This window comes from Poromitra crassiceps (genome assembly GCF_964638095.1).
Source record: "Poromitra crassiceps genome assembly, chromosome: 23".
Taxonomy (NCBI): Eukaryota; Metazoa; Chordata; class Actinopteri; order Beryciformes; family Melamphaidae; genus Poromitra; species Poromitra crassiceps.
In genome coordinates this window covers 8,022,124-8,047,123 of record NC_139639.1, presented here as the reverse complement: position 1 = coordinate 8,047,123, position 25,000 = coordinate 8,022,124, and the positions used below count along the sequence as shown (strand labels likewise).

Here is a 25,000-nt window from a genome sequence, read left to right as displayed (position 1 = left end):
CGCGAAAAATGTGGGGCATTTGAAGCCAGGTTTAGAGGAATAACTCATTTTAAATTAACAGTTGTGATGTCATTATTCAGTCTTAACCACCAATATTTGATCCTTTTCTCACTCACTCCTATGTCATCACCTGCTCTCCCTGCAGGGCTTGAAATTAACTTTTTTGACCACCTGCCATAATATGGCTGCTAGATTTTGAAGTTACCAGCCAATTAGAATTCCATATTCCAGACTGAAATGCTATAACAGAAGTGGAGTATTGGCCAGAATGACATGAACATTTGGACACTTATTCAGCGGGTATCTTGCATGTTGTGTTCAGGTGCACTGTATTTTTTATTTTGTTTTGCAGTTCCATCGCAGGCCACACAGGGGCCGTATTTTGCCCATGTGTGAGCTAGACACACCCCATGTAATTAAGGTAGTTACTAGTTAGTAGTTGTTAGTTAAGTATTTTGTGTGACATCATTTAAAGTGAGGACTATCTATGCCTTACAAAGCATTTATAAATTAGATCAAATACAATTGTTGAATACATGATAGATTAGCTTATTAATCAGGAATAAAACATTTTACTGTTACTGTGTTTATGAATGACTTACTAATGCTTAGTAATGTTACTGTATGAACAATGCTTTATAAATGATGAATTAAGTATTTAATAATACTTAACTAATGCTTAATAGTGTGAAGTTATTATTGTGTTACAAAATAGTTGATTGTGTTACTTTGTTTTCATGAATCAAACTAAATGCATACTTACATTTCCTCAGACCTGGTTTCAACCACTGCTCTGCATCATGGTCCACACTGGAGGAAGAAACAAAATCAGATCAGCAGATTCTCTTTGATGATGGAAACATTCAAGAGGAAATGAAACATTTGATCATGTGACTCTACTTCATTTGCATTTGACCTTAGACAAGACAGGACAATGCACTGTGGTGGGGGGGTTGGGCAAGATGGCGGAGTGTACTACTTTTGCAGGTTCAGATTTATTTTTATTTTTTATACGTCCTAGGTCTGTTACTCTTATTATTAATATTATTATCATCTACTGAATGCTCCTCCTAGGATGCATGTAAGATGTAATGAATTCAAGAAGGTGGGCATGTTGCCTGTTGAGTTTAGGATTGAACAGTCAAAGCTAAACCATATGTATAACATCATTAATGGTACTGCCCCCATGTATCTGGGCTCATAGATAGTAATGGTCCATAAGGCAGGTCCGGGATAATCTTTGGAGCAAAGTGACCAGCTAGAGGACAGGTTTTACTGCCAGCAAAATAGTGTTTTTGATTCATGATACTTATATAATTATATAATTGGTGTTTTTGTTTTTTATTTGTTTTTCTGAAATTGCTGCTGATTGGGATTAGAGGATAGAAAGTTAGGGCAGGAAGTTAATTTCATGTTTCTTGATGATTTCAGAATTGCTATATTGATGTGACTTTTTTCATGTTATGTTGTATGTTCTCACTTTTACATGTTATCCCTTGGATTTTGTAAATTCTCTTCTCTATATCCATAAATAAAAATCAATCATCAATCTGGACCAAGAATCATACTGAAAGTGTGGTAAATCACACTGAACTACACCAAAGTTTGAGCTTTGTCGAGTTCCATCTTGAATTTGGTCTTCACTCCAAACATGACCGAGATGGCTGATGGTAAACAAGCTGCTTCTGCTGGGCTACAAGAACATGACTAGAACCTGTCAGCACTCAGAGAGGTGTGTGAGGAAGAGAACATGACTACAACCTGTCAGCACTCAGAGAGGTGTGTGAGGAAGAGAACATGACTACAACCTGTCAGCACTCAGAGAGGTGTGTGAGGAAGAGAACATGACTACAACCTGTCAGCACTCAGAGAGGTGTGTGAGGAAGAGAACATGACTACAACCTGTCAGCACTCAGAGAGGTGTGTGAGGAAGAGAACATGACTACAACCTGTCAGCACTCAGAGAGGTGTGTGAGGAAGAGAACATGACTACAACCTGTCAGCACTCAGAGAGGTGTGTGAGGAAGAGAACATGACTACAACCTGTCAGCACTCAGAGAGGTGTGTGAGGAAGAGAACATGACTACAACCTGTCAGCACTCAGAGAGGTGTGTGAGGAAGAGAACATGACTACAACCTGTCAGCACTCAGAGAGGTGTGTGAGGAAGAGAACATGACTACAACCTGTCAGCACTCAGAGAGGTGTGTGAGGAAGAGAACATGACTACAACCTGTCAGCACTCAGAGAGGCGTGTGAGGAAGATGAACTTGAAGAGATGGAGGAAGAATTTGATAAATACAACCATGTGCGTAGCCACGGGTGTGCCTGGGTGTGCAAATGCCACCCACACAGACAGCTGGCGCACCCAAACAGAAAGGGGGAAAAATTAAATTGTGTTTGTTCATTCAGACCAATAGCGTTTTTGGAGCTGCCAACGTCTTTCTGCAATTCATTCTCTATGTAAGGACGCACTAGACGTGCTCCTCTTGAACGCACCTGGCGTTTCAGAGCTGGTGGCGTCTGTTGTTTTTGGAGGACGCTGTGGGCGTTTACTTTTTAAGCTGAAAAAGTTGAACATTGAGGAAAAGCGCCCTGATCGTCTTTTTCACTCTTCCTACTGTAGCCTACCTTTTCTCCTCCCGAGGGATTTTCAACCTCTGTTGCTGCCAGAATTAGCAATAATCTGGCTTTCATGTTGACAGTGAACAACATCAAACAGACAAAACTAGCTGGCTACCGTCCTTGTGGTCGTTGTGTTCTGATCTGTACTGCACGCGACTACAGGGGAAAACAAACGGAGCACAAAAAAACACTCTTTTGTGCACAATGGAAGCGCTCTCAACATGATTTTCATAGCGTTCTGACTGAAAAAAGCGCTTTGGGGGTGAACACTTGGTGGTGGACAGTGGAGAGACATACGATGATGAAGATGATGCAGCCGAAACAATGACGTTAATAACAGCGGCCAAAAACACACTGGTGGTTTGTTCAGCAGCAGTCAGAGGACACTGAGAACGCTACAGATCTCTCTGCAGTAGACAAACCTGCATGCCAACCAAACTTGCGTTCTTTCCCGACTAGAACACTCATTGGAAAAAGTAGGTGAGACTTTTTTGAGATACCAAACAAAGTGGTTTTACATGTTGCCAAAAAATACAATTTAATTGACTGCTTCTACCTGCTAATAATGAGTGCGAAAAGGAGCAAACAACACACAAATATTCCTCTAAATCTGGTTTGAAAAGACCCAAATTATTTTTATATTTTTATATGGTCCGCCCCCTGGCATACCCTGGCTTTCTGTGGCACACCCAATGAGCCAAGTCTGGCTACGCTACTGAATACAACATGAGCATACTCTGCAAAATCTGCAAAGTTACAAAAGGCTAAAAAGGACCAACAGAAGCAGTCACTGTCAGGTTATATTACTAATGGAGAAATATTCAATGCAATCCAAGCTCTGATTAAGAGATTCGACAAGCAAGATGACCACCTCAAAAGATTTGAAAGTTGGATGGAAGCCAATGCACAAACCGTGACACAAAATAAAGAGGAAATGAACAAAATGAAAGAGGAAGTTGCATGCCTGAAAAAATAAAATGAATCACTGAGACACTGAGTTGTGTTTGGAGCAAGCCAGGTACAAAAGGAGATGGAACCTCAGGACCAACGTCTCCCTGAAAAGTACAATGAAAATAGCAGAGAGGTGGTGATTGGGATATTTACTCGTGTGATCCTGCTGTCAGTGAATAAGCTACTTGAGACAGTGGATACAATCCATCTCTTGAGCAAGAGGAACGTTGCCGCTATCAACAAAATGTCCAGGCTGATAATCATCCAGGGCCCAAACATCCGCCTTCGTCAAGCTGCACAAAACAGCATTTGCGACGGCCCCGCCCGTCATCTGCTATTTTCCACCCCTCACCTGTCAATGTGGGGCTGTGCGTCCGTGCTGCCAGATATCCCCACATTTTTGCGCTGAAACGCCTGATCTGGCATGTGGCACGCCTGGGTCCAGTACAATTATAAGAGACACTTGTGCAAACCCCCAATTTGCATTGCGCACGGCGTTAAAAGAGCGCAAACGCTAAATTACAGCTTTTGTGAAGATAGGGCCCGTTGCCTCTCCATACCTGAGAGAGTCCAGTCTCCAGTGTTGATCCTTCAGTCCAGCAGACAGGGTCACTCCTGAGGCTCCTGGATGATTGTAGCTCAGGTCCAGCTCTCTCAGATGGGAGGGGTTGGAGCTCAGAGCTGAGGCCAGAGAAGCACAGCCTTCCTCTGTGAGTAGACAACCTGAGAGCCTGCACACACACACACACACACACACACACGCACACACGCGTGTGCACACACACACACACACACGCACGCACGCACGCACGCACGCACACACACACACACACACACACACACACACACACACACACACACACACACACACACACACACACACACACACACACACACACACACACACACACACACACACACACACGCACACACAGGTAATTACATATATAGGATATGATAATTGGATTACTTAAGTGGATTTTTCTTACATGAACCATATTGTGATATACATTGGTATCTCCCCTCCCTGTCTCTCCCTCTCTAATATAAGATTGTTCAATCCTGTTCATTGATAGTGCTTAGCTAGACTTTCAGTTAGACACATTCTCTGTAAAACCCTCTGAGACATGCTTGTTAATTAGGGCGAAATAAATAAAGTTGACTTGACACACACTGACACACACACTGACACACACACACTGACACACACACACACACACACAAAATTTGACGTTTTTTTTTTTTACATTTTTAGCCATATTTTGAGGAATATCTGATTTTAAATTAACATTAGGATTATACAGTTGTGATGTAATTATTCAGTATTTTCTCCTTTTCTCACTCATTCAGAGCAAAGAGGGAGATATATAGCATGATGATAATGCTCTATATCTCCCTATTTGCTCTGAATACACCAGTTAACATGACACAGAGTTAACATGATAGAAATATTATCAGCAAACTTAATGACTAGACTAATTATTCTGATGTGAATGGCAATGATTATCTCAAGGAACATTGACTCCTCTCTTTGCTGTATAGTGGGAGGTGCATTTTTGAGTAGACTATTAAAATAGCATGTCAAGTTCACATTTCTTTATTGCCAGATTAAACAATTTGTATTGGTTGTTGGTTGCTTCAACACAACATGTGCGCGCATGCGCCTTCTTCTTCTTCTCTAGCCTACAAGCATGCAACTTCCTTGATTGTTATTGTTGATAATTCTATTTAAATAGGCTACATTTTCAGTATATCAATAATGCAATCATTTCCCGAAACATTCCCAAACAAGAAAGGAACATAGTGCACTGCAGAATGCTTTTAATTACATTTGTAAAAAAATAAATAAAACAAAATCATCTCGCCACTAGGGGGTCCAGCACCCGTACTTACCGCGGCCCTGACTATAGGGATAGTGGTATTGAATGTGGAGGCTTTACCGGTTTTCAACCAGATTGGTATCCTTACAATGTCAGTAGTATGACTTCCCTCAGTCAAGCCTGCAGGCAGATCTCCCTGTTCATTCTAAAGCAAAACACTCCGTTCTGATGCGTTTTACGTCACGACCGCATCAGAACGGAGCGTTCTACATGCGGAAGGGCTGTAGAATCAAACTATATGCCCGCCTCCATGGGCAGAGAGGGCAGCGCCACAGCTCCGAAATCAAAACACTCCATCCGCCATCTTTCCTGCACGCATCGACTGCTAGCTAGCTTACACTGCTAAAGCAAAGCTACTATGACTGAACCATGGCTGAAGGCAATATTCCTGTTAAAACAGAAGAGTTATATGATGATTATATAAACTCTATATAAAGCTTCAAGTGCTGGCAGGTGTGTGCCAGTCACAGGTGTGTGCCACCTGATTGGCACCTAATTTGCGGTGCCAAGCTGTTGTGGCTGCGTATGGATCTTCCACACGCTACTGAGGTCCCTGACAGTGTCAAATGAATAAAGTGTAAAAATGGCCAATATGTGCTGTTTTTTCCTTATTACTGTGGGAGAATGCAATCATCCAATGAGTGAATACCAACAGAAGAATACTGCAGGGAATTTTGGCAAAAAAAAAAGGGCCTGAAAGTGCGATGTCACTTTCGTGACACAAAACATGATGCAAATCATGACTGACACCAGCCGCCCGTCGCCTGGCCACCCATCCACCTAGGCAATTTGATTATCTCTGCCAGGCGAATGCAGGAGGAGATCATGTTTTAGAATGGGTGAGAGTGTGTCTCTGTGTTCCTCCTGTACCTCAGAAACCATAACGGCCGGGCCAGACATCTTGCATCTGCTGTGCGTCTGCGTGGCGTTACCTGTTGATTTTAATTTTGTCGCCCATGTTAACAAGTTACAGCAGCCACACCACCGCCATGAGACGCGCATCTCAGGCGCGTGTCTTGCGAGGCGTGAGCCGCCCATCATCTATAGAATAGGAGCGACGCCTATTTTTTCTGCTTACCGCGCGCGTGTCTCTACAAAAATAGACATTAAAATGATCTTTTGCTGTTCATAATCATATCATACAAGCACTATTAACTACATTTTCAAAGCAGACATAATCAAATATAACACTTCCGTCTTTGTTTCTCTGGGCGAATTTGCGGCATATCTTTTTTCGACTCTGGTTCGATTTTTGCGAGTTTTCGCCTGCGACTTGAATTGACCACTGATTTCTATAGGCTATAGGCTATTTATTTATTTTACAGGGGCAGCCACAGCCAATCAAGGCTCATTTTGATTTGAGACGGGAGGATGAGCTCACAGCAGTTCTCCTGCCCTCTGAAAACCACATACAGTACATAGGCTACAACGTGGCTTCGTTCCTCCCCTCCCGACACACACACACACACACACACACACACACACAAATCAATACTGCCTCGATTATGAAGTGAGCCCAAGCGATCTTCAGTTAAAATCATCATTGTATTGTTTATAGCAAATTTAATAAAAGGTCAACTCTATAGGAAGAGAGTTGGCAGACAGCAGCGCAGCAGCTGCAACGCAGCAGCAATGCTGCCTGTGTGGATGCCGCGCGCGTCCCAGCTGCAGCCCCCACACGACGCACACACACACACTAGGTAGACAAGAGATGTCTGGCCCGGGCGTAAAGCTTCTGGCATACTCTTCGCGCACGCGCTGGAGGCGGGGCTCCGAGGAGGGCGCGCGCACTCTGCGCGGGCCAAAACAGAACATACTCAGTGCGCAGCTCCAGGCTCCAGGCAGTCTGAATGAAATTTAATGTAACGTTCCCAATTCTATGTATTAAATTATAAAAAACGACCCTCAACATTTGGGAAGGCTAAGCCACACAACTAGTTCGTTATAATCGAACGCCATGCTTCAAAGGCAACTTTACGACGGTGAGGACTCAATCACAGCAGATATCCGCTGATAGCCTACCACGGAGATCTCACAGGCACAGGCAGCAAAACCCGACGCGCTGATAGAAAAATCTCCATGGACGCGCCGCGCTGCGCTCAGGCCTCGCCCCCCGACACGCCCCGTGCGATGACGTCATAATCGCCGTGCGCCCTATGCGCTTGGCTGGGCGCGAAGAGTATGCCACAAGCTTTAGAGCTACAGCTACCAAACCGGTAGGTAGAGTAGGTTCAGAGTCCTACATTACTATGAAATACAAAATTACACCAACTTTTGAACCCTCGTGTTTACAATTAAATTAAATTTTCCCTGGATTCCTTGGGTGCTTACGGATCTACTGATATACAGTATAGGCCCTACCCATGTCTGTCTAATTAGATTTTGCACCAATTTTGTCCAAAACTACTTTTTCCGCTACTCTTACAAATAATGTCTGGACTGTTCTGCACTGAACCTCTGTCACACTGTTTTCATCTAATCGACTATGGTGGGTGGAGCCTATTTCACAAAAAAGTCCCACTAGAAACCATCAATCTGGGTTGTTTACCTTTGGTTCCGCCAGTTGGTTATTTTCCTTGTCAGGCGTAGTGGTGCCTGGCAGAGATCTGCACTACTGAGTGCACTTTTATAGTTATAGGGTTATAAAAATACTAGGGATCGAGCACGCGGCACTCAATTCCTAGGGTGGAGACTCGGATGATGTGCCATGACTGCAGTTATGGAAATCGTCCGGTCCGTGGGCTCCCAAAATCCTGACTGACAGACAGACACACACCGCCCCTCCACCTAGGCGCCACTGTGCAACTGTGTGCCATCGGCTCATACTACATCACAGTTGCTCGAGTGACATAACTGATTGCTGAAGTGACATCACTGACATCACAATTGCTCAAGTGACATCACTGATGACATCACAATTGTGACTGACACCACAGACACTACCCACTTAGCCAATTTGAACTAAGATGATATGATCATGTTTACTTCTCTCTCTCTCTGCTTGTGTGTGTGTCCGTTTTGACACAGACTGTAAAAGTTTAAGTTTAGCAGAAAGTCAGTTATTTATTTGTAGGCTTCAAAACCCCTTATTTCACTCTATTGCCTTTGTGCCCTGGCATGTGGCCTTGTCCGGGAAACGATCATTTTTTAAGTCAATCCTTCGCCAGAACTAATATGGCGGAACCAAAGTTACTTCCGTGTTTGCCTTAGGCGCTGTGTGCAGTCATCAGACTTGCTGGTATTTATTTACTTCTAAAATGACGTTTCCCATAAAGTTGGGTTATTATTTAATCGCGTGTTGAGTACACGAGTCATAACATGTACATGTAAGTGTTTCTGCTGCTGTCTGAATGTGTATTTTTGGTGACTGAATGAGGGGTAGGCAGCTGTAGGGGAGGTCCGGGACGAATTAAGCAGGGGGACGGAATGAGCTTGTCCTCATATACTATCTTTGACGAAATTCAGGAAGACGATTTTTCCCCCCCATGTTACACTTCCTGGTAGCTCACTTCCTGTGAAATTTCAGCTCGGCCAGTCAGTGGATGGCGGAGATATCCGCAAAAACGTTGCCTTTTCGTCTTATTTTCAAACGGGAGTAAAATATTGCAAACTGTGTATTTTTCTATTAGCGTGTTGGAATTTATTTATTTAATGCTGCTAATGCTATTCATCTGTTAGACCTATCGGTAGACTACAGCTCAATGATTGTTTTGTGTGTAATGTTAGCATATCCTTTGTGTTAGCTTAGCTTTCATCCAGGGAAACGCACGGGGGACAAATAAAGCACTTTGCTCCAATTGCCTTGACTAGGCTATGCATTTATCTGTGCTTGCAGGACAATGCCTCGCATAAGGAAGAGGACCACGGATAGAGGGCAAAAAAATGCACACATTCAAATATTTCTTTGGATAAGCCATTTAAGGGAGGTAAAATATTGATCACATCAGCAAAATATATAGATAGAAGTTATAATTATATTAATTTGCAACATATAACATACTAAAATGTATTTCATAATACTTAGTTTCTTAGATGACCAAAAGATGAAGGAATTGTACGTTAATGCCAGAAAAAAATTGTTACCTGGCTGTTTTTGTGCCTTTTTCACAACGGCTACATTAGTCCCCCGCCTGTGCTTTATTTGTCCCTCCACTGTGGGACAAATGAAGCATTGCGCAGCTTCTGGTTGCCATCTGATGACGTCTGATGTATTGACCCATGGAACGAAACTACGGTTGGTATTGCCAGAGGACATGTGTAGATTGCTTACATAAAAATATTGTAACTCCAGCTGAAACAATCTTTACACAATGACAAAAAAAACAAAAAGTGCTTAATTCGTCCCGGACCTCCCCTACTGTATACTGCCATTGTAGTGCTAAACTCACTAGCAGGATCGAGGGGTGAAACACTTTCTAATGCACGCACAGGGAAAAGAAAAGCATCTACATTCAGTTTTACTATCGGGAATATCGCAAATAGGTGAATCTCTCAAAATGTTGGCGTATCCCTTTAACAGCTGATACCAGCATCAGGTTTGTGTTTTCAGTTCAGTTCTGGACTCAGTTTGACAGAATCTGACAAGTCCTTCACCACTGTCCTTCGGATGAGATGTTAAACCGAGGTCCTGACTCTCTGTGGTCATTAAAGATCCCATCAGCACTCTTCACAAGAGTAGGGGTGTAACCCCGGTGCCCTGAGGGGTGTAACCCCGGTGCCCTGAGGGGTGTAACCCCGGTGCCCTGAGGGGTGCCCTGAGGGGTGTAACCCCGGTGCCCTGAGGGGTGTAACCCCGGTGCCCTGAGGGGTGTAACCTCGGTGCCCTGAGGGGTGTAACCCCGGTGCCCTGGCTAAATTCCCACACAGGCCTTCCTTCCATCATGGCCACCTAATCATCCCTCATTACTTAATTGGCACATTCAGCCCTCAAATCTCCACCGTGATGCTGATGTGTGGTGAGCGTTCTGGCGCAAACTGGCTGCCGTGCATCACTCAGGTGGGTGCTACACATCGGTGGTGGATGAGTTGAGTTCCCTCCCCTCCCTCCCCTGATATGTGAAGCGCTTTGAGTATCTAGAAAGGCGCTATATAAATCCAATCAATTAATTAATTAATTAATTAAGTCCTTTACTTCAGGTTTCACCAACAGGCAGTGAGCATAAAAACAAATAATTATCTCAGAGGAGAGAAAGTGGAGCTGAATGTTGGTTTTTCAGCTGGTTTCAAAGACCACAGCAGGAAAATGCGAGAATCGATATTTTCTCTGACATTAATGTGCATGCGAAACAGAATTTAGATGGTCTGTTGAACAGTAACCGTTATATTGACCTGAGAGTCTCCAGTCTACAGTGAGGACTCCGCAGTCCAGCTGAGAGCAGCTTCACACCTGCATCTTGTAAGTCGTTGTTATTCAGGTCCAGCTCTGTCAGACTAGAGGACTGGGAGCTGAGAACTGAGGCCAGAGCTTCACAGCTTTTCTCTGACAGCTGGCAGACACTCAGCCTGAAGGACAAGAAGACATATGGAAATGTTATTCTGTTATATTTTATGTCAGCATTGTATTATTTCTACTGGCAGACTGTATTAATGAGTAACTGACCCTTATATTTAAAGCCCCCCTCCAGTCAGTTTTTCCTACCTGTATAACTGTTTGTGTTCTATGAAAATGCTGTATAAACACATGTCATCATTTGTGCCAAAGAACTTACATTGATAAGAACCAAATGTTAATAACTTGTTCTACTCATTATGCTAATGCACATATGACTGCAGCGCTGTTCTGTCTTTGTCTGTTCTCTCTTTGCTCAACTCTTTGTCATCGCCCAGAATGGAAATACCAGAAACCGTTATGCTGCCATGACAGTCTCTGAAAAACTTTAGTTTAGAGCCACAATATTGTTATAACATCAACGACTAGACAACAGATATCAAAGCTGGTGGGCTTTATGGAAAGAGAGTGACTCAAACTGGTTAACACATTGAGTGCCAGCGACGCCAAATGGCGTCAGGAGAAATTTACCGTAGGCTGCCAGCGACGCCAAATGGCGTCAATAACTCCAAATTCATATTTTGACGGGGGGATGTCGATCTAAGCCTCTTACATCGCCTCTTACAATATGGGAGCTATTGAATGTGTCTAACCTATTTTACAGAACCCTTAGGTGGCGACAGTGCCCTCCCGATTAGACAAAGGCCAGGAGAAAAGAGAGAAGAAGTCATGAGGAAACGGAAATCGCCATTGATATGCTTGAAGCATAACGTTACGTTAGCTGTGCCTGTGAACAGCAGTCATCTGCTGCCACAATTGAGCCCCATCCGTGTCCGCTGCGATAGTCCATCCATATGATTTAGTTGCCGACACGGCGACACCAGCGTCTTTCTGAAAAGTTACATTATTCTCAGCTGGGAGCCGAGGACACGCTGTAAAAAAGCGGGGGGATGCAGGCAGCGGACTTTTCAGTGCAGATCAAACTCAGAGCAAACCGCAGCAGAGACACTCGACTCCTCCCACCACGGAGGAGGAGGAGGAGGGGGGTGGGGCACGCAGGGCACTAACAGCATACAACCATTGACAGTACACACACACCCAGGCAGCAGCAGGCTCGATGTTGGGCTATGTTTTCATTCTGTCGCCTTTCTAACATAAAGATGTGATTATCTCAGAAACTAATTTCAGCATGCTCTTTTCGGTCGAAAACACTCTTTTTCAGAGGGGTGTATTTCCAAAATGGAACGGTTTATAAACACATTTTTTTTTAAATGAAACAGAAGGGTTCAAAGTTTCATTGAGGCTATTGGTTGTCCATATAAGAGGAACACAAAAAATGATATGGCTATATTAAAATGCATTGCGGCCTATGTGGCACAGTACAGCAACCTTTTGCCCAAGGGCCGTGGCACTCAAAGTGTTAACAAGTCATTCACTGGCATTTTATGCCCACATAACTAACATAGCTAACAGCGAGCTACCGCCAGAGGCTAATGCTAGCTATTTACTGTATACTGTACTGTATTATCTGTCTCATGTGTCAGTCATCAGACCACTATAATGATAGAATGATATAATAACTGATGACATGATAAGATATATGATATGAAATGCTATTATAATAAATAAATAAATACATTGGCTAACAGTGTGGCTAATTAACAGACCAAGGGCCCGATCTTCCCAAAAGCGGTAATTTAGCGTTTGCGCTCGTTTAACGCCATGCACAATGCAAATTGGGGGCGGGCACAAGCGCATGCCTGTTATAATTGTACTGGGCATAGGCATGCCACATGCCAAAGCAGGTGTTTCAGCGCTAAAATGTGGGCATAGATGGCATTATCCTATCGTCAGTAGCAAATGTAAACCTGCAGAGCAACCTTTGCAGATTCAGGAATCCTGTTTTGAGAGAACAGACCATAATTTGGAGAAATGTGTCAAATCAGCTGAGAAAAACCGTAAACTGATTTTACCTGAGAATCTCCAGTCTGAAGTCTGGACTCTCTAGTCCAGCAGAGATCAGTTTCACTCCCGAATCTTGTAAGTTGTTGTTACTCAGGTCCAGCTCTCTCAGACACGATGGGGTGCACTTCAAAGCTGAGACCAGGGCTTCACAGTCAGATTCTGACAACCTGCATCCACTCAGGTCCAGCTCTCTCAGATGGGAGGGGTTGGACTTTAGAGCTGAGACCAGGACTTCAAAGTACACCTCTGACAAGTTGCACCCTCCCAATCTGAATAAAGAATAAAACAAATAGCTATCAAATAAAATATCCCTGAAAGCTTTCAACAATCCAGTGTTTCATAATCCATTGGACTTCAGCATGTTGTCAGTGTGGATCAGCAGCATGTCAGCCTTATAGAGTCTTTCCATCTGAAAGCAGACTGGCTGTCACAAGGTTCAGTTAAGTTTCAGAATCCAATGTTATATGGACAATATTTTCAGATGGCAGTTTCTCTGGAAATAATTGTGGTAAAAAGCAGAATTTGAGTTGGATGGAGAACTTGATCGTGACTTAACAATAACTTGATCCTAAATTAACCTCAACCTGTCCCTAAATTAACCCTTGCTAGGCTGGAGGTAGACATTTATTTAACAAGCTACACAAACTAACATTTTGGGTCTAACTAGCACCATAACACTTAAAGCCCCCTCCAGTCAGTTTTTCATACCTGTACACCATTGATGTTCTATGAAAACATACAGTGCATGCTGTAATAACACACATCATCATTTGAGCCAAAGATCATATATTGATAAGAACCGAAGGCTTATACCTTGTTCTACTGCAACATCATGGCTGTAGCGCTCTTGTCCATAAAGGATAAGAGCATCGCTCGTGCCTTCAATATACGATCTTTGTCTCCCTTCCAGGCAGTAGACCGGAAACAGTATTGCTGCCTCTACCTCTGCAAAATGTCCGTCCAGAGGCCACAATATTGTTATAAATATCAACAACCAGCCAATATATAGCAAAGCTGGTGGGCTTTATGGAAAGAGTGTGACTCAAACTGCTTGACAGTTATATCAAACTGGTGTGAGAGACCAAGCAGCAAAGCAACCGAGGACACAGGTATTTTCCATTAAATCAGGGTTTTTTATTTACCCAAAGGAATGAAAGTTTTTACAAACCAAAAATATAATGCCTAGGTCTAATAAAAGGGGTCAACAAAACAGAACTATAATGAAATAAAGCAAAGTAACAGGTATTAACTGAACAAACTGACCTGCTACAATGAAACATGGGGAGACATATATAGTGACTGGGGCAAACCAAATGAAACACAGGGGGTAAACAAAATGGATGCCAACTACAACTAAACACAAGGCAAACTAACTAAACCCAAATCCCCCCCATAACTTGGCAGCACATTGGTTTGGGCTGATGAGCTGGCTCCAGTACTTAATAGTCCTCAGCCCTCAGCCACGCCTTTTGCCCCACCAGGAAACCTCCAGACAGCCATGGTAACTCAAGAAAGAAACAATGATTAATATAACAGAAAATGTCTTAAGTGACCTGACAGTGTTAAATGTGTTTATATAAAACAATGTCAAGCATAAAGCAAATAAACATATTCTAAATTAAAGAAACTGTGTGCTGTTAATTATTGTTAATTGTTTGGGGTGTGGTGAGTGCAAATGAAATGAACCTGTGTGAACAACAAACTAATGAGGAAATGAGGTGAGAGTAAATTGAAATAATATTACCATGTGTGGCCTGTGGCCATCACACACTCCCCCCCTTCAGGACTCTCGCTGGAACAGCGAGAGAGGTAGTCAGCTGTGAGGTTCTCCTTGCCCGGGATGTACTGAACATTGAAGCGGAATGGTTGCAGTGCCAGGTACCACCGGGTGATCCTCGAATTGGTGTCCTTCATCCTCTCCATCCACTGAAGCGCTTTGTGATCCGTCTCCAGGGTGAATTCCCGACCCAGGAGGTAGTACCGGAAAGAGTCCAGGGCCCACTTTATAGCCAGCGCTTCCTTCTCCACTGTCGAATACCGAACCTCCCTGGGGAACAGTTTTCGGCTGATGTAGGCAACTGGATGCCGTTCGCCTGGCGGTCCCTGGAGAAGCACAGCCCCCAGTCCCCTGTCGGAAGCATCTGTTTGCAAAACAAAGTGTTCATCAAAACATGGACTGTACAGAACTGGATTATTACTCAATGATTGCTGAATGTCCTGAAAGGCTGCCACTGCTTCATCTATCCACTGGACCTGATTAGGACACCGGGATCCCGTTCGGTCTGTGAGTAGAGCTGCCCTGGTGGAGAATTGTGGTATAAAGCGGTGATAGAAGCCCGCCATGCCCAGAAATGAGCGGAGTTGCTTCCTTGTTTGTGGCAAAGGACAGAACTCTATGGCCTGGATCTTGGTGACCTGCGGCCGTATCACTCCCTTCCCGATGACATAGCCCAGGTACTCTGTCTCTGCAGCAGCAAAGACGCACTTTGATGAATTAATGGTCAGCCCGGCAGAGCGGAGACGATCCAGGACAGCATGCAGATGTTCCAGGTGCTCCTCCCAGGTGGTACTGTAAATGACAATGTCATCCAGATATGCAGCAGCAAACCCAGAGAAATCACAAAGTACCTGGTTCATGAGCCTCTGGAAGGTCGCTGGAGCCCCATGCAACCCAAATGGCATGACTGTGAACTGGAAGAGACCCCATGGTGTCCTGAAGGCTGTCAGCTCCCGGGCCTTCTTAGCGAGCGGAACCTGCCAGTAACCCTTGCACAGATCTATGGTGGTCAAGTATTTTGCCTTTCCCAGCCGTTCAAGAAGGTCATCAATTCTTGGTGTTGGATAGGAATCAAACTGAGAAATTGAATTCAGGTACCTGAAGTCAATACAAAACCTCAAGCTGCCATCCTTCTTTGGCACCAGGACCACTGGGTTACACCACTCACTTTTCGAGGCCTCGACGATGTTCAGGGACAGCATCAGGTCAACCTCCTTCCTCAGTGAGGCCAACAGACGCTCAGGGATCCTGTAACTGAGTCGTCTCACAGAAGCACTTTCTTTAAGAACAATGTCATGTTCAACCATATTGGTCTTCCCAGGATTCTCCTGAAACACTTGTGAATTACAGAGTGATCTCACCTGAAGCCGTTTGTCTTCCGACAGGTGACTGAGGTCAAGGTCCACTTGAGCACCAGCAGGAGGTAAGTATTGCTCGTCCACTTCGTCTTCCTCTGGCACACTTCTGATAAGCATCACTGTTGCTTCCCTTCCAGGTCGCTGCACCCACTCCTTCAGCAGATTTATATGCAGTACCCTCCTGGAGCGTGACTGCCCTGGGGTTGATACCTGGTATGTGGTCGGCCCAAGTTTCTTCATGACCTCAAATGGTCCCTGCCATTTCGCCAGCAGCTTGTTGTTGTCACTAGGGAGGAGCACCAGCACCTTTTGTCCAGGGTCAAAGGACCTCTGCCGGGCTGCCTTATCGTACCAGGACTTCTGCTGTTGCTGGGCCTCCGCCATGTGTGATTGGGCCAGCTCACTCATTTTCTCCAAGCGCTCTCTCATCTGGACAACATAGGAAATAATGTTAACAGACCCCACCTCTCCCTTGTTTCCCTCCCAAATGTCTCTCAGTAATGAAAGAGGACCTCGCACTTCATGACCATACAAAAGTTCAAATGGAGAGAAACCAGTGGAGGCCTGGGGTACTTCTCTGTATGCAAAGAGGAGGTATGGCAGCCACTGGTCCCAGTCTGTACCACTGCTATTCACAAACTTCTTAAGCATCTGCTTCAGGGTCTGGTTAAAGCGCTCCGTCAGTCCATCAGTTTGAGGATGATAGGGTGTGGTCCTCAGTCTCCTAATACCAAGTAACTGGTACACCTGTTTCAACAGAGTTGACATGAAGTTAGTTCCTTGATCAGTCAATATTTCACAGGGGAAGCCCACTCTGGAAAAGTACTGCACCAAACAGAAAGCGACTGGTTTTGCTTTTATGGATTTCAATGGAAAAACCTCTGGGTACTTTGTAGCATAATCAGTTATAACCAGCATATAACGGTTCCCCGTCTTGCTCCTCTCAACAGGGCCAACAATGTCCATCCCAAGGCGCTCAAATGGGGTGCCAATGATCGGTAATGGGTGGAGTGGAGCTCTGGAGGGAATTTTAGCAGATGTGATCTGGCACTGAGGGCAACTTCTGCAGAATTCAGCAACATCTTTGCGCAGGCCAGGCCAGTGGAAATGATGTTGAATGCGAGCTATAGTTTTATGTTTACCTAGGTGGCCAGCCCAGGGAACAGAGTGCCCCAAGGTGAGTATGGTGTCTCTAGCTGCTTGGGGGACCAGTAGCTGCAACACTGACCCCTGCTGGCGATAGAGTGTGCCGTTTTGCACAATATACTCCTCTCTGCTGATGTCCAGCCCAGCTCCAGGTGCCTTCTCCTCCGCCCTCTGAAAAAGAGACACTAAAGACGGATCAGTTTTCTGCAGCTCAATGATATTAGATGGTATTTGGGACCCTAAAGGCAACTCTGACTCAGTGTTGGCTGATGGTGTCACAACTGTGTGTTGGAACTTCTCCTCCCTTCTCTGTCTGCGAGTTTTCCGAGACTTCCCGGGTGTAGTCTCCAACTCCTCGTTGTAAAAAGGCAGAGCACTGAGAGTCACAGAGTGTTTGTTTGATTCTTTTGCCCGTGCTCTAGTAACGGCAACATTGCATGTTCTGCTTTGGTCTGACTCCATTTGACTCTGGTTTGACTCCAACAAGTCAAAAAGTACTGGAAGGTCACGTCCTAGCACAGCTGCATAAGGCAGATTATCAGCAACCACAATATTAAAGAGGTAGGTTTGGCCCTCCACTTTTATGTACATGTCAGCTGTTGAGTAGGGCTTCTTATCCCCATGTACACAACAAATGGGGGTGGTGTCTTTGGTGCGGATAATGTTGGGTGGTACAAACATTCTGTGTACAAGAGTCCGATCACTCCCAGAATCAAGTAGGGCCTTGAGCATTGTTCCATTTACCTCAATGGATGCCATTCTACTTGACTGGCCCGGTTCAACATGAGGGCGTGGCACATAGCACATTTGTGTTATCTCAGCTGAATTTTTAGGGCACATGGGTTTTATATGGCCTTCTAGTCCACAGAGATAACAAATTGGCTTTCTTCCAGGGGGTTTTAATGGCATATTAGTTGCTTGGTTCTCCCACATGGGAGGCTTACCCCCACCGGTTGCTGGCCTCTCATGATACTGTGAGGCTGGTCTGCGGCTGTCCTTTGTTCTCCATGAAGAGTTATAGCCCCATGGTTGGGCCTTGTTCCGGGCAGCCACAAACACATCAGCTAGCTTAGCCGCCTCCATTGCTGAACCTGGATCGTGTTCTCGGATCCAGACCTGAAGCTCAGGGGACAGCATTCTCAAATATTGTTCCAATATGATCATTTCACCAATTTCCTGAACAGTTTTACCTTTTGGCTGTATCCACTTCCCATAAAGCTCCTTGAGCCTTACATACAACTCCTTGGGGCTCTCCTCCGGGTAAATCTCCAGGGAGCGGAATCTTAGCCTGTAGGTCTCAGGGTTAATGTCATATTTAGAAAGGATTGCAGCTTTTACCTTCTCATAGTCCTGGGAATCATCAATGTCCATATGCACATAAGCACCTCTAGCCTTGCCAGTTAGCAATGGTATTAAGCGAAAAACCCAATCAACTTTCTTCCACCGGCATGCTACAGCCATGCGCTCAAATGTAACAAGAAAATGTTCAATGTCATCCGTGTCAGTTAATTTCTCCAATCTGGGCTCCCGATGTGAGCCAAACTGACCTGCAGAGGCCATAGTTGGATTAGCAATCATGGAGGGCTCAGCTTGGGCCTGAGAATGTTCTGTGGTGGGTGGTAAAGCCTCCAAATCCAATACATTAGAGTCTGATGACAGAGGAGTGAGTGGAGATGTTCGGGCCTGTACTTCTAACTGCAAAAGCTGAAACTGATGTTGAAGTGTTTTAAACCGTGTTTCCTGTTTTTCAGTTACCTCCTTCTGTCTTTCCTCACGGGCCTCCTGCTGCCCCATATGAGCCCGGAAAATGCTCATCAGGTCCGACAGTGTTGGCTCCTTACCTTCACCCTCAGTGCTTTCTACCACTCCAGCAGCTCCATTTTCCTCCTCTTCACCACCGGCTTGTTCCTCCTGTCCGGTCTGTAGGCTTGCAGGGCCTCCTTGTCTTGCCCCAGTCTTTCCACCACGCACCATTTTTTTTTTATATATATTTTTTGGGTTAGGGGATGCAGCAAAAAAGAGAAAAAAGAAAAATTCAAAAAATGTTCAAGAGAAAAAAAAATCCTGTGTCCTCCACTGGATGATCCTACCACTGCCACCAACTGTGAGAGACCAAGCAGCAAAGCAACCGAGGACACAGGTATTTTCCATTAAATCAGGGTTTTTTATTTACCCAAAGGAATGAAAGTTTTTACAAACCAAAAATATAATGCCTAGGTCTAATAAAAGGGGTCAACAAAACAGAACTATAATGAAATAAAGCAAAGTAACAGGTATTAACTGAACAAACTGACCTGCTACAATGAAACATGGGGAGACATATATAGTGACTGGGGCAAACCAAATGAAACACAGGGGGTAAACAAAATGGATGCCAACTACAACTAAACACAAGGCAAACTAACTAAACCCAAATCCCCCCCATAACTTGGCAGCACATTGGTTTGGGCTGATGAGCTGGCTCCAGTACTTAATAGTCCTCAGCCCTCAGCCACGCCTTTTGCCCCACCAGGAAACCTCCAGACAGCCATGGTAACTCAAGAAAGAAACAATGATTAATATAACAGAAAATGTCTTAAGTGACCTGACAGTGTTAAATGTGTTTATATAAAACAATGTCAAGCATAAAGCAAATAAACATATTCTAAATTAAAGAAACTGTGTGCTGTTAATTATTGTTAATTGTTTGGGGTGTGGTGAGTGCAAATGAAATGAACCTGTGTGAACAACAAACTAATGAGGAAATGAGGTGAGAGTAAATTGAAATAATATTACCATGTGTGGCCTGTGGCCATCACACAGGTCATTCAGTGGCGTATTACTGTCATGTAGGAACTAACATAACTCACAAGCTAACAGCTAGCTAATGTCAGAGGTTAACGCCAGCTATTCACTGTAACTCATACAGTAATTATTATTATCTGAATATCATATGTCAGTCGTCAGACAACCATAATGTCTGGCGTTATCACCTGTTTTGACCAACAGCTTATCTTTAGGACTTGAGCCCAGAATAAGGTTATATGTCAACAAAATAGACTTGCGAACACTGTGGCTCATTAAGAGACCAGGTAAAACCACACATGAAATATCTTAAAGATGACAAAATACACTGAAGGGTAGTTTTAAACTTAAAGATCATCACTGACCCATCTCACCTTGGCCATGATCTGTCTAAACTCCTTCCCTCTCACAGGCGCTACAGAGCACTATACGCCAAAACTAACAGACACTAAAACAGCTTCTACCCACAGGTCATTACACTTAAAGTCGAGTTGAACCCAAGAATTACTTTTATTTTATTTTAGTTCAAATACCTGGGTATGCAGTGCACCTATTTAATAATGTATGCAAAACAAATCACAACAATCTAATTTCTTTAGTTTTTCACACTTTTTCACATCAAAAGTTAATTTTTCAAGATTTCATTGATAACAGTAATTTAAAGTTTGCTGACGTCACCTAGTACTATCAAATTTCTACCCCATTTCAACCAATTATTTCACGACATGCAGCTGTCAATCAAATCTTCATTTCAGGATCATTTTCTCTTCCAAATGAAGGGGAAAATGGCACCTAATGCCTGTCATCTGGCAGAGATTCTAGCCCATAAACTAACTACTAACTTGAGCAATTATGCAAACTAAATCAAACGGTAATGTCTAAGAATGCAAAGAAATGTAACTGGCTCGTTAAAACACGCATTCCAGGAATATTATTTATATTTATAACGATAATGGCGCGCGCCTCTGAGCCTGACAGCCTCCCTGGCTGTCAGGGGTCGTCTCTCGGAGATTCCAGGCGGGCGGGCAGCACCTATGGATCGGATTGTCCGCTCGCTCCGCACGAAGCAGCTGGCTCCCTGGTACTCTGCGGATCCCACTCGCGTAACATGACAGGCTGAATCCCACTCGATTTGGGGGTGGAACACGCCAGGATTGGCCAATGCCAAAGCCAGTCCTCAGAATTGTCAAATCAAATCATCGACACGTATATGGTCCGCCTCTCAATTCGTTTTCAGTGTCCGACGCTCGCGCTGGTGCATTCCGTTCTGGTTCACTTTGACTTTAACACTTAAATCAGCCACTTGAACACTTAGTTTACGCTTACCGTGAACTAACTTACTGTTACTGTCTTAAATTACTGTGCACACATTCATGATCTAAGCTCTTCTGTAGCTGTTCCCCCTTTGACAGCAAATGAAACGTATATAGAGATTGTTCATTATGGCAGATGTGACTTCACACACACGGTAGCCCACAGTAGACAGTCCAACACCAAACACGCAGCTATACTATCTATACTATCTATACTATCTATACTATCTATACTATCTATACTCACTCGGTGTGGCATACCACTAAAGCACAACGGCCAGTCTCAAACGTGCTTCTAGTGGTTTTCGCCATCATGTAATCTTGCATGTTAGTGCAGGTTCCACCAGACTCAGCACATACTCGAACGTAGACCAGGACATGCAAAATCAACACTTCCATTCCACCTCATCAAAGTTCTTAAGTGCATCTTCCCAGATTGTCCGCCTGGTCTCCCTCGCTTCCACATTGCTCTCTCACGCTGGAGGGCAGGTAACACGAACACTGAAGCAACCTTTCTCCTTTGGGATCTTTGTGCACGACGTGTCGCTGCTTCCTATCTTCTTCTGCTTACACTTTCCAGTTTCTTCATAGTTTTTCCGCGTTGCCAAGTATGTGTGAGGAAATATATTTAGGAATTATTTTAGAAGCACAACAAACAACACAACCACGGACGTCGCCATCTTTGCTGTATCTTTCCACTTCATGGCTCCACTGCCACAGGCTTTCCGCAGCACCATTTCCGCAGGCTCCCCCTCCCCGCCCCCTCTGCTCGACCGTCCACCATCCTTCTGCCAAACTGCGCAATATCATTCAACTGCAGCGCCGGAGCTTCTCCCCATGTTTAGAAAGAGATTAACTGGTTTATTGAGTCATGTCTACCAAGGGAACTGCTGGGAATAGCCGGACCTGATTTACGGTTTTGGTTTTAATCCAGAGTTCATGTTTAGAAGTGGCTACAGACAGACAAGACACTCCTGGAATAATTATCGATGACATCACTGATGATGATATTTTGACATACTGGTATAATTGTGATGTCATCAGTGAATGTCAGTGATGCAGATTTGAGCAATTGTGCGCAGACATACAGACATACATACATACAGACAGTCCTTCGGGGCTTGAACCCCTAATAATAATAAAGCAGAGTAAAAACAATCAGTTAATATTCATATCAGCACATTATTAAATATGATGTCTGACCTGAGAGTCTCCAGTTTGCAGTGTGGACTCTCTAGTCCAGCAGAGATCAGCTTCAATCCTGAATGCAGCGTCCATCTTCTTAACGCATCTCCCTCCAGAGTCAGGTTGCTGTGACTCAGGTCCAGCTCTGTCAGTTTGGAGGGGTTGGCCTTCAGAGCTGAGGCCACGACTTCACAGTCAGTCTCTGACAAGTTGCAGCTCCTCAATCTGAATAAAGAATAAATGAGGAGTTGGACTTCAAGCAAGCAACTTATAAAGCAATTACAACGACAACGACTACTACTACTACTACTACTTTACTCTGTTACAGGAAAAAGTAATGTGATTACAGTGACACATTACTTTCTAACATGTTAAGCACAACACGGTGTACCACTGCTATGTAGAACAACAGTTAATATTCTCTATGTTTGAGGAACTATAGATCTTTACTATAATTATGATGGTGTCAGGTATAAAGTACTTGTTCTTTCTCTTGGTTTATTTGGCATTCAAAGTATATAAAGTTGTCAATAGTATCGGTAAGTATCAATACAAATTTGACACGAGTACAATACTCATTTGCAACAGTAGCGATACCAGCAGTGCTTTCTCTTGATGAAAAATCAAACATACTACAGAATGTCCCCTCCCTATCATTGGCGGGTACAGTATGTTACTTCAACAAGCTAAAAGCGTTGTGATAGGCTGATGACTAGAGCAGGGGTAATCTGCTGTGTTGTGATAGGCTGATGACTAGAGCAGTGGTTCTCAACCTGGGGGTCGGGACCCCCCAGGGGTCACGAGATTATTTTGGGGGGTCGCTGGATAATTGTCAAAAGAGAAAAAAATAATAATAATAAAATTATTTTTCCTTCATGATGATTAAATCTCCCATACATGGTTTAATGTATTATAAAGCTATCTAAACTATAGAAACGATTTCAGTGAGTGAGTGAAATCAGTGTGTGAATGCGTGCACACTGTCGTTGGGTATGGTAGCGGCAGGAGGGGGCGTTGTGAACCCGAGCCTAAAGTTTTTTTGTGGGTCGTGGCTCAAAAAGGTTGAGAACCACTGGACTAGAGCAGAGGTAATCTACTGTGTAAGAACAATGCTTTTAATGAGTTTCATCTGGCCTAGATTATAGAGAAGCATGCATCTGTCCATCCAATGTTTATTTTTTTTATGCCTCTTGATATGTTGTCCAAACCCCCCCCCCCCAACCCCCGATACAAAAATGGTATAGACTAGAGCATCAGTATTTACCTTGGTAGAAGATATCAAAGTTAGAAATTGTAGCATCGTGACAACCCTATAGTATAAATATCACTATACACTGTTCTATACTTTTTGTATTTACATCAGGACTAACCGAGCCTTGTTGCAGTTCCTCACAGCTGGGATCAGTCTCAGTCGTCCCTCCTCTGATATGTTGTAGGCCTCCAGGTCCAACACATCCAGAACCTCCTCTGACATCTCTAGCATGTAGCCCAGAGCTGAGCAGTGGATCTCAGAGAGTTCATCCACTGATCTGTTCTCGGACTTCAGGAACTGTAAGATCTCCTGATGCACTGACTTGTCGTTCATCTCCACCAAACAGTGGAAGATGTTGGTGCTTTTGTCAGGAGAGGTATTGGATACGGCCATCTGCTTCAGGTTCCTGATGGCTCTTTTGATGCTGTCTGGTCTGCTCTCTGTCTGACCCAGCAGGTTTCGTAAGAGTCTCTGGCTGGACTCCAGTGAGAGGCCATGAAGGAAGCGGACAAAGAGGTCCAGGTGTCCATTTTTACTCTTCAGGGATTTGTCCATGGCTGTCTTCAGGAAGACATCCAGGGATTGGTCACGGTCTTCAGATCTACCCAAACCTTTTCCCAGGAATGTGTCCAGTACCTCCTCGTCCCTGTTTGTGTGACAGTGGAACATGTAGACAGCAGCCAGAAACTCCTGAAGGCTCAGATGGACAAAGCAGAAGACCTTGTCACCTTGGTACAGCCCACACTCCTCTTTAAAGATCTCCGTGAACACGCCTGATGTCACTGAGGCTGCTGGTATATCAATGCCACACTCTGACAGGTCTGCTTCATAGAAGATCAGGTTGCCTTTCTCCAGCTGCTCAAAAGCCAGTTTTGCCAGAGCGAGCATCAACTTCCAATTATCTTTCTCAGTTCTGTCATATTTGACGTTCCTCCATTTGGACTGAACCACCAGCAAGTGGATGTACATCTCAGTCAGGGTCTTGGGCATCTTTACTTTCTCACTGGCTTTCAACAGATGCTCCAGAACTGTAGCAGTGATCCAGCAGAAGACTGGGATGTAGCACATGATGTGGAGGCTTCGTGAAGCCTTGATGTGGGAGATGATGTTGCTGGCCTGCTCATCTCTGACTTTTTTCCTGAAGTACTCCTCCTTTTGATTGTCAGTGAAGCCTCTCACCTCTGTCATCACGTCAACGTACTCAGGAGGGATCCGATTGGCTGCTGCAGGTCGTGTAGTTATCCAGCGGCGTGCAGCGGGAAGCAGATTCCCCCTGAT

At 44.3% G+C, this 25,000-nt stretch overlaps 1 protein-coding gene across 1 annotated transcript in view; it reads right to left on the bottom strand.

Annotated features, from left to right (window-relative positions):
- LOC310797409 (uncharacterized protein) overlaps positions 1-25,000 on the bottom strand; it is a gene marked incomplete at its 3' end in the record, with an annotated part of 90,493 nt that overhangs the window by 8,512 nt on the left and 56,981 nt on the right. The window contains exons 9-14 of the mRNA XM_083659778.1: positions 23,841-25,000; positions 22,489-22,695; positions 12,916-13,176; positions 10,783-10,956; positions 4,135-4,305; positions 764-810 (exon numbers count right to left, since the gene is read on the bottom strand). The exon at positions 23,841-25,000 is cut by the window's right edge and continues 602 nt beyond it. Coding sequence (XP_083515904.1) covers positions 764-810; positions 4,135-4,305; positions 10,783-10,956; positions 12,916-13,176; positions 22,489-22,695; positions 23,841-25,000 — 2,020 coding nt within the window. The remainder of the gene's footprint in view (positions 1-763; positions 811-4,134; positions 4,306-10,782; positions 10,957-12,915; positions 13,177-22,488; positions 22,696-23,840) is intronic.